This window comes from Rhagoletis zephyria, unplaced genomic scaffold (genome assembly GCF_001687245.7).
Source record: "Rhagoletis zephyria isolate East Lansing unplaced genomic scaffold, Rhagoletis_zephyria_1.1 Rzeph_scaffold_02069, whole genome shotgun sequence".
Taxonomy (NCBI): domain Eukaryota; kingdom Metazoa; phylum Arthropoda; class Insecta; order Diptera; family Tephritidae; genus Rhagoletis; species Rhagoletis zephyria.
The window spans coordinates 10723-21352 of record NW_016159153.1 but is presented as its reverse complement, the minus strand read 5'-3'; the positions used below and the strand labels follow the sequence as shown (position 1 = coordinate 21352).

The 10630-nt window shown below is 45.5% G+C and overlaps 1 protein-coding gene across 5 annotated transcripts in view; it reads right to left on the bottom strand.

Moving 5' to 3' along the window:
• Positions 1–1509: 1509 nt before the first annotated feature.
• Positions 1510–10630, bottom strand: part of LOC108365939 (serine-rich adhesin for platelets-like) — an 18089-nt gene continuing 8968 nt past the window's right edge. For 2 of the 5 annotated variants that reach the window (XM_017620160.1, XM_017620161.1), the window contains 3 exons: positions 9508–9681; positions 3196–9440; positions 1510–1912 (listed from right to left, as the gene is read on the bottom strand). In XM_017620160.1, coding sequence (XP_017475649.1) covers positions 1904–1912; positions 3196–9440; positions 9508–9681 — 6428 coding nt within the window. In that variant the 3' untranslated portion in view covers positions 1510–1903. Of the gene's footprint in view, positions 1913–3195; positions 9441–9507; positions 9682–9780; positions 10006–10630 lie in introns of those variants that run through there. The other 3 variants (XM_017620164.1, XM_017620165.1, XM_017620162.1) reach the window with 3 other exon arrangements.

The window sequence follows — 10630 nt, the reverse complement described above, 5'->3', positions numbered from 1 at the left end:
CCCAGGTAAACTATTTATTTAAAACTGAAGAGCCATAAAAAATCAACTGAATATGAAAATAATACTGAAGTTTTTTACTATAAATGTGGGTATAGTATGTACTTGTATCTCGTTTATTTTACCCTCGAAAATGACTGTTCGCACTGTGGGTTGGAAAACAAATATGCAACATTAGTATTAGGTATCGTACGGCCTATAAGTAGGCAATAAAACACAACAATTAATCGAATTGGTACCAAGAATAATAACCAAAGAGGATTTTCATAGTCGCCACATTAAATTTATCTCACTAAAATTCTCTAAACAGTTGTTGAACGTTACCTATCTTTCAAAAACTCGGTACATATTGCTACTTCTAGGCTTTCAAGTTGCTTATTTTTACCTATACCTGTAGAGTCTTTGGGTCTCTGAGTTGTACCTCCAGAAATGGCGAGTGAAGAACGAATTTCAAGGGAATTTATGCTTGGGCAAAACTTGCTCGGAAAATGGCTGTTGAGTGGAAAAGTAATAAAAATTGTTGGAAGGGCTTTTTCGCAGCACTCTATGCGCAATAAAAGCATCACCGAAAGGAATGGCCATTGCGGGCTAAAAAGTACAAAAAAAAAAAAAATATTGTAGAAAACAAATTTCCAGGTTAGGCACAAAAAAAAAAACAAATTTCAGCCGCTTGTAAGCACCAGTTACGTACATATTTATGCACATATCCGTTTACCAAATGTTATTTGCAAAAACCATTCATGTAACTTGGGCAAAATCTATTCCGGCGCAAGAAACAATCAATTCAGCTCAAGCCAAAGAAATTTATGGGAGCACAGGGACCGACCGACCGCTGAGCTGGGCACAAAATGCGCAACAATGCACTTGCCAAATGATGATGAGCATTAGATTGGTGGATGGCTGGCTGGCGAAAAAGCTGCTGGTGCAGCACCAGAGACTATTTGGTTTGTTGCCAAGCGGCTTATTAGGCTTTTGTGCATTTGCACAGACTACTCGTATGTAAGTATGTATGTGGCTTTGTAAATATGAGCACTTAATCCACTTGCGCGCATAACAAACAAACAAACAAAAAACACATAACATTGGCATACATACATACATATATGTACAGTGTACACATGCATATCGGCAAACATATATACACACATAAATTTACGTGTTAACCACCGGCCAAACATGCGGGTTGAACACCCTTGTGCCACTTATTTGACAGTGAATCCACCCTTTTGTTGCAGCAAAGTGTTTAAATATTCGAAAAATCATCGATTAGGGGTGATTGAGGCGTTGGGTATGGCATGTTTACAACATTGTTGTCAGTTGTTGTTTTTGTTTACTTATTGTGTAGAGATAATTATTGCTAACCACTTGACACACAAGCGTGTCAAGGCGGAAAAAATGTGTGTGATTAGGTTAAATGATTTGAAAAGTAAGTGGATGCGAGTTGGAGTGTGGGCTGATTGTGTAGGAGTGAAAAGCTGTGAATTTTCGTAATTAAAAGATGAGACATTTTTAGTTTGATGATCTCTTTACATAATATTTATTTATATTCACGGACACATTAATTGGGGCTATTTTTCATAGCTGGGAACAAAATTTTTAGACATCTTTTTTATTTCTAAATTTTAGGTATTCATTTGCAAATTTTACTAGCATTGATTTATTGTTTCTTATGCGACTAAGCTGCTATTATTAGGGCAGTCGTAACACACAGAAGTTCTTCATCTTCAGCGATTGCTATTTATCTATGGACATACATATGTATATGGCTATAGAATTTGTAGAGATGAGAAAAATTTAGAATGCAACCATCAGCTTCTATATGAGTGCACAGTGCTTCGAAGAAACCACCACGAATTTCTGGGGACCACTCCTTCGACAACTTAGACTGCTTAGGAGAAAACTCTGTTTAAGGGGTCTAAAAGAAAGAGAGAAAATTAGGATGGCGTAAAGATGTTCCATACTGAGAGTCACAGTAGGGTCGTCTAAGCTAAACTATTAAATGTGTAAATCAACTTCAAACATATTTAACTTTTTGTACTCAGAGATATACAGAGGGTCTTTGTGACCCATTTTAAGGCCGCTTAATCCTTTAGAAAATTAAAAAAAATGGTATTTTTGGCCATTTGTCTAGAAAAAAACATCGAATTATTTTTAAAAGCGGCGGATAGAGAGTTAAAAAGTCCTTTAAAATTTCGAAGCGGAAAAATTTACTAGCCTGCACCTGTTATTAAAATATAAGGCGCGGGTCTTTTGACCCAAAGTTACATAAAAAATAATTAAAAATTTATAGCGAAAGTGTTTTGCAAATATTTGAAGCACAAAAATTTTTTAGTTTTGGATATAAAACTATTGGAATGTATGGAAAGTCCGTAAAAAGAATTTTCAAATGAATGCCAAAAATATAAAAAAATTTGCAAAATGGTTTCTTCGCCCAAAAATATTTTAAATAACCCTCTTCCTCTTTTTTTCTTTGTTTGAATTTCAAAAACTATAAAATACGTTTTCCTAATTTTTATTTATTGAAACTATCCTCTTACAAAATTAGTAACTTTTTTAATTAAAAAAATAGAAATAGATTTTAATTTTTAAAAGCTAAATTTGCAGTAAAATTTGAATCTAAAAAGTAGATTTAACATAGTACAGATTTTTATCAAACGAACGCCAAAAATATAAAACAAAAACAAAACAATTTAGGAAGTCAAAGTTTGTAAGGCTGAGCGCACGGAAAAATATTTAGACAATTCTCTTCCAATAATTTTTTTTTTTCTGAAATTTAAAGAGAAACAAGTTTTTTTTAGATGGAAAAATTAGAACATTTTCTGTTTTATTTTTAAGCTATTTTTTTTTTTTATAAAAAAATTATCTAAATGGTTTCGGCAAAGAAACTTAAAAGGCCGAAAAATTGTAGATAATTTCTAGTATTTTTTGGCATTCTCGTAAGAAAAGCCTTTGCTGCTGTCCATCAAACAAAGGAGAGACCAAAAAAAAATGTTTAATTAAAACAATAAAAGAAACCACAAAAAAGCAACAACAACAAAAATAAGAACTTTCTTTACCCTGCAGATTAAAGTCGCAATATTTGCCATAAGGTTTAACAAAACTATGTTTCAATGAAATCGGGTCTTAAGACTACAAACAGACGGTCAAAAAAATAATACGTAATACTAAATCAAAAAAGGCAAAAATAATTCCACTTACCAAAACATTCTTCTGATTCTCCTTATCCAACAGGAACTCCATGCTTTTGTGCGGTCGACGCACCGACGCAATTTGACTACCATTCGCCGTTGTTGATTTGATGACAACAGCACCACCGCGGCCACCAACATCGTGCACACCATACACACGTACATCATCCTCATCCAAATCGCCTTCAAAATAATCCGCATCGTCACCACACGCCGCGCTCATATTCAACCGTTTTGGCACGCCGCCACCGATGGCACCGACGCCCCGACCGCCAACAAGAGCGTATTGTTGTTGTTGATGCTGTTGTGGACCGACGATATCCACCAAGGAACGCGTCTTACCCGATATAACCGTTTCATGCGTATCCAAATTCGTTTCGATCAACCCGATTTTGTTGTTATTATTGGTGTGCTGCAAATACGCATTCGACATGGTTGTATAGGTGGGCGCAACGACGCGCGCGTTCCCATCGCTGCTAGCGGCAGCGACACCACCGGGGGAACCACCGGTTGTTAATAGCATAACGGTTTCGCGTGCTACACCCGGCAAGGAATAACCGCTTTGAGCCGTCTCTTGTGCTGTCGAAGGAGTTTCGTACTCCACACTATATTCGCGTGCTGCTGCTGCTGCTGCTGCAACACTAACCGGTACACTAGAATTATTTGTTTCGCGTACGCTATCTTGTTGTTGCGGCGTTACTACTACGTTCGTATCTTTGAGCACGTTAGCGGACGCGTGCACGTTTATTGGCGTTGATGTGACAGCGGTGTTGCCGTTCGCTTGCAAGCCCGCATCTAACTGTTTTTCGATTTCTTCATCAGCATAGTACGAACGTTCGGCATCGAGAAAATCAGTGTAGAATTGGCTACGCGACTTGAAGTTGGCTGCATTTGATGTACCCGTGCCATCCTTGTGCGCATGTGCCGGCACACCGCCACCGCCCTGTCGCCGGCCACTGCCAAAGTATTTGGTTATAATAGTCGTGCTTGAGGTGGTGGCCGGTACGGTGCCGTAACGATAGGGCTTCGGCGGCTTGCCGGTAACGAGCGGCTCACCATTTTTATCGGTAATGGCACGCATATCACTCATGTCGCTGCCGCTGCGGTTCGAGTTGATAGTAGAGTTGTTGTTCGTGTTGTTATTGTTGGTGGTGCTGTTGTTTGGTTTGTTTGGAGTAGCTGTCAGCGTTTGTTGGCCTTTGGCGCCAACTTTTGCATCAGCTGGGCTAAAGTTGGCCGGTAGTGTAGCGGAGGCGCCGCCGCCGCCGCCACCGTTCGCGGCAGTCATAACCGATGGTGGTGGTGGTGGTTGTGTACCTGCTGGTGGTATAGGACCTTTTAACGGTATGTATATATAGTCGGGTCCACTCTGAGCGGACGCGCGCTTAGTTTTATTTGTTGTAGATGAGGACGACGGCAACTGTTGTGCAATTGCTTGTCGCTGTTGTTGTTGTGGCAGTGTTGCCGACTTACCGAAACTTTTACGCATCGTAGATTTATCCACCCCATTTTGCTCACCGCTCTGCTGCTCCTGCCACTCTTTTTGCTGTTGCTGTTGTTGCTGCTGCTGCAATTGTTTTTTGTTCTTGCGCCTCAAGGAGAAGCGCAAGCCATGCGCAAAACGCGACAGAAAGCCCTTCGAACTGGGATGTTTTTCATCCTTGAATTTCCTATTCAATAGCTCATTGTTATTGTTTGCTGCCGCTGTAGCAGCGCTGCCACTTTGGCCACCCACACCCGCACCCACTGTGGCGTTAGACATTTTGTAGCGCGTCGTTTGCGCAACACTCAAATTACCAACACTTTTAGTACGCCTATCTGTTACGCTGCCCCCTACCTCACTTTCACTCTTATTAACGTTATTTTGATAGTAATATTGCTCACTTTGGCGCCGCTCGAAATTGTCGAGCAGCTGCTGAGACGCGTACAAGATGTGATGCGCGCGATTTACGGGCGGCTCACTCAGTATCGGCAGGTGTATGCTGAGCGGACGCGTTTGTTCATTACCGCTACAAATACTAACACTGGCGTTATCTTTAGCGCTAGCACCGCCTCCACTTGCACCTTCGCTGAAACTACTATTCCGATTAGATTGCGACGCGGCGTCGTTTTTGATTGCTTCGTTATTTGCGCCACTTGATTTTTGTGCGACCGTCGTTTGTTCCGCTTTCACAATATTCGTTGTTGCATCAATGATCGTCGATTTGTGACTAACATTCACATTCACTGTTCCAGCGTTCACCGTTTCGTTGTAGTCAGTTGCAGCGCCAGCTACCTCGCCTGGCGCGTTTGAGTCGAGTTTTAATGCTTCTCCCTTTGTTTCAGCGCTGTAGTCTCCGCTGGCTTTGTGCGATGTTTTTGCCACGGCTACACTCTCTACCTGTTCTAGTAGCACGCTCTCTTCCAGCGCGCCTTGCTCTTGCATGCGTGCGCGCTCTCTGTCTTGCTCTTCGGCTGCCACTTGACGCTCTCTTACAATTATCATTGCTCTTACTTTCTCAATGGGCACCGCTCTAATTTGCGCCACACTCTTAGTGGCATTGCCCGCGGCGAGCGCGCTCTTAAGTTCAGCCGCATAGCGCGCGGCAATAATTTCATTCACACGCGTATTTTGTATGACTGTGGCGTCCGCATTGTCCAGCAATTCATCATCTGTTTCCTCCTGCTGCGCGTTCTCGCGCTCCTGCTGCAGCTGCTGCTGTTGTTCGGCATATTCCTCAGAGGACTGCTCCTGCCAGGAGTATTGCGACACGACCGGGCAGAAGCTCACTTCTTTGCTGAAGGAGGTGCGCGAGCCTGCGGACAGCAGTATGCCCAGCGGCTTTTGCGCTGTGGTCTGCGGCAGCTGATGCATGGAGGTGTGCGCGCTTGATACGTACATGTCGTCCTCCATTTCGTCTGCGTGTGGATCGTAGGCATTCAAGTTGGGCGTGCTAGACACCATGTTGCGCTGCTTTGTGGCGCTTGCTTGCGAGTGGAAGCGCCGCTTTGGTATTGCATTCGTTTTATTCAACTCAGTGTTGCTCAACTCCTTGGGATCGAAATTGCATTTCTCTAAACTCTGCGCGTAACTTGTGCGCAAATTAGTGGGATCTTGATCGAATGTCTTGCCGTAGGACTCTGTTGTTGTGTGCGTGGTAGGCGTCTCAATGGAAAAGAGCTGCACGTCGCTAACTAAACTGTGAGTGGCCTCCGATTTGCGTGCGTGCTTTTGACGCGCGGGAGGCTTGCGTATGGTCAATTGCACATGCTGCGCTGCTGAATCCACCTGCTCGTCGGCGCAACCGGCGCTACCGCCAACACTGTCCAAATCCGAGTAACTCGAGTTGGAGTGCTTGCGCTGACGAGGTGGTGGGCGCGGACTGCAGCTGGGACGATCCGCAACATTTACTGCTGCGTTGGGCAACAACAACAACTGCTCTTCGCCGTCAATCGGTTTATCGTTCAAAATCGAAGCATTGCGGTCGTATATTTGTGAAAGTTCATCGAGCAAGAAATTGCCTTTGCAAATAATATTCTCATAATCAGCGCTGGCCGTGCTCTTGGGCGTGTCCATGTTGTCGCTGTTGCTGTTGATGTCGACGTCGCGTTCGCCGTCACTAGCCAAATAATCGCTGCAACGCTTTAAATTAGACTGTGCGCTGATACGCTGCTGCAAATCTCCTTCCAGTTGTTTCCGCGAATAATCCAATTGCGTTAAATCCTGATAGCTGGCGTTCATATAACCCAACGATTGTGTAGCCCAATGCCTGCCGCCCTCACGCTGCGGTCTACTGCCGAACGCCGCCTCGAACCGCTGCAAATTCCGTTCGCGCCGCTCTGACCAACTGCAACTACGTCGTATTTTCAACGATGTCGCAGTGTCGAAAAAGTCCTCGTCCTCTGCCTCTTCTACACTGGAGCTGCTGGGGCTAGTCTCGGTTGCGATATCCTCTTCCGGTGACGATTTGCAATGTCTGTGACGTGTGTTCACACGCTTTTTGCGTCCCAATTTATTCAGTTCACTTGGTACACTCGAAATGCGCCGTCCACCGGTGACGTAACCACCAATACAACTACTTTCGGCCACAGCTCTACCACCACCGCCACCACCACTGCCACTGTTGTAGACGCGTTGTCGCTTTCTAGCCTCTGGCGTCGATTCTTCGCCCGTTTCGTCACTGTGACTTTCACGCGGCGATGCCGATGTCGTACTCAAGTCCGAATCGTCTAAATTGCACGGTCGACTCGTTGTGCCACCCGTTGACCGTTCGTCAGTGCACCTAATTTCACTTTCCAACGTCTTCGTTTCGCTCCGTAAATGCTCCAGCCCGTTGCCGTTTGCGTCGCTGTTGTCGGTGCGTTCTTCCGAAAATACAGGAAAATCTGTTTCGATAACAGTTTTGCAGGTTGTAGTACCTAACGCGTCGCGTATATCTGGCAAACTGTTTCGTAGACTTGCACAAAAATTCTCGAGAGTCGATCGATGCTGATGTTGCGCTGCTAATAGCTCTGAATTGGAGGTTGTTGACGATTGCCGTTGCTGCGTTCGTTCTAATTGTAGCTGTAGTTGTAGTTGGTGTTGTTGCTGTTGCAACTGTCTCGGTGTTGGTAGCCATGTGAATGAGGCGGCTGAGGCGCATGTCGATGCCGAGGTGGAGGATCGCGTTGTGCCGCAACTGCTGCCCGACGATGATGCTGATGATGAGGAGACATCGGATGCCACAGGCGAAGGCGAGTGCGCCAACGAGCGGCGCTGTTCGAGTAGCATGGCGGTAGTCGTCGCCTCTCGCGTTGGGCTATTTTTAACACGTTCATAGCGTGGACACGCCAATACATGGCGCGTACCAATAGCTTCTGTATGTACATCATGCTCCTCGCCGTCGAATTCCTCCTCTACATCATAGACGTCGCCTTCGTGGTCGTCTGCTGCCGCATGCTCTCCTTCATCACACTTGCTGGCTGCTGGCCGTTGAGATGTTTGTAGTGGCGGTGGTGTGGTTCGCGCATTGAATGATGTTTCGTAGTCTTCGTCGTCCGCCGCTGCTGCTACGATGAATGTGGCGTCATTTATTTTTGGCTGACATATTTCATGTCCTACGACGACGTAATGCTTTGTACACGCGACATCGCCGCCTAAATTGTTGTTGATGATATTGTTTTTGGAATGTTGTTGCTGCAGTTGTTGTTGTTGATGTGTTGTTTCTGTCACACTGTCAACGTCCTCAAACGCATGCCGTTCCGACGCGTAGTCATACTGCTGGAATTCCTCTTCTTCCTCGCAGAATTTGTCGAAATTTTTTGGTATACTTTTCGATTTGGTGCGCCGCAGTGTCGACGGCTCGCAGTAGCCCGAGTCTTCGGAAAGATTTTCTGCCGAACTTTTGCCTGCGCGCTGAAATGCCATCATGCGTCCGGCGCGCGTGCACGCCGTGCTGCTCGAGTCTGTTAAATCTTCCGCTGATGGCTTCGATGCCGTCAAAATACTGTTGCCTGATGAGCTGCCCGAGCTGGTAGATGATTCCGAATCTGATTTCACCTCACCCACAGTAGCCTCCATCAAATTCGATTTGCTAGCACCACCGAATAGCACGCGCTGGTCATCATCAAAATTCAGCTTATCTAAATCGAAGTAAGTCTGATGCAGTCGCCCATCGGACGACTCGAAGCGCTTAAGCAGCGAAATTTGTGAGCCACGACGGCTATTGTTGCCAGAGTTGCTGCCACTATTAGCGCCGCTACGCACGCCATCTTCGCTGCCATTCAAAGCACCAGTGCTGCGCGCGCCATCGAAGCTTAGCAATGAGGGCGATGAGTTGCCCAAACTGGACATGCTCGCGTGCTGCTCCTGCAGCTGTAGCTGACGCTCCAACGACTCGAATTGTATCAGCGAGGACGAACGGCTGAGTGAGTGGTAGGAAATGCTATCCGAATCGGAGAATTCATCGAAACGCCGGCTGCCAGTACTGTTGCGTTGCTGCTGCTGCTGCAACACTGGTTGCGATTGTTGACCCCAACTGTCGCGTGTGCAGGCCTCATAGGCCAGAAAGCGTTCTAGGCTATTGCTGTTCGCCTCATTGTAGTCGCACGGGCGCTGGGTGCGGCGCAACAGCACAGTATCATCAAAGCTGCCCGAAGTCGGCGGCTGCTGTTGAGGAGGCTGTTGTGTGGCCGATTGGACGACTGTGGATAGCTGGCCGCCTATGATGAAATCGTCGCAACGACGTGCGCGCTTAGCAGGACAGGCGAAATCGCGCTCTGAAATCGAATCGGGATCTGAAAAGAGCGAGGGAGAGAGTTATTATAAATTATTTGGGAAGAAATATATACTCGGCGTTATTACCTTTATTAACTTCGATTCTTATGACAGAGCCAGTCTCCGATTCAGTGGAGCTCCAAAAATGTTCTCTGCCCTGCTCATACTGATTCCAGCTGTTTTGCGCGTGCTCCTCATCCTCCGACGTTTCTTCGAGTATGGGCTCGAGCATTTGTCGTGAGCTGGACAAGTAAATGGCATCTGGAAATGAAAATAGGCGATTATTAACATAAAATGCTACACAAAAATAGAAGGAGGCCCGCTAAATTATTTCTACTGTATGAGTACAAAGCGACAGACCTAAGCTTTGGGCGCGCCATTTTCGCATCGTGCCAGCTATATTTCACCCGCTTGCGTCTTACAGTCCCCTATGTACGCTTTGGGCGCTTTCTAAGCCACGCGGGTTACTCCTACAATTGCAAAAGCTAAACCGTTTCTAAACGCGCCCAACAAACAACTAATCAAGGGAGACCTTTTCAGCAATATACCGCTTCAGCGGCTTCATCGACTTGGTTGCAGTGCACGACATAACATGTACTGCTGCGGCGGCTGGCACTGCAGCTGTCTCACGTATGATTGCATTCCGTGCATGTGTGCGTGCTTCGTTGTTTGTGTGTGTGTGTGTATGTGTGTGTGTGCTAGCTAGAGATCACGACGATCATTGCGCGATTGAGAGGGGGGTAGACTGAAAATACTTTGCAAGCACTGCAAGTCTCAGACAGTTTGGGGAATAGAAGACGAGCACACAGACCCAGAGTCTGTTGATGGATGGAAAAAATACATACGTAGAAGAAAACACCAAACGAAAACAGATCAACTTTGAGGAACTGTATTGTCGGCAGCATGGAAGAAGACAACACAATTATCCATCTTCATCTTCATCTTCATCTGCATCTGCAACGCCTTCTACGTCTTTGGCTCCAACGTTGATTTGTCTGTTTTGCTGCCTCATGAATTTTTTCCCTTTTACAGTTGATTATTCATTTGCTGCGCATATGATTCATTCATGATCACCATTCATTTTTGCTGACGTTGCGAGCGCATCCAACAGCCTGCCCTAGCGCTGGCTTGCCTTAATCTTTGGTCTCTTTCAGCGCCGACAATCGTCGTTAATAATAAATTTATTAATTAAGTGCAGATAAAACAGCAG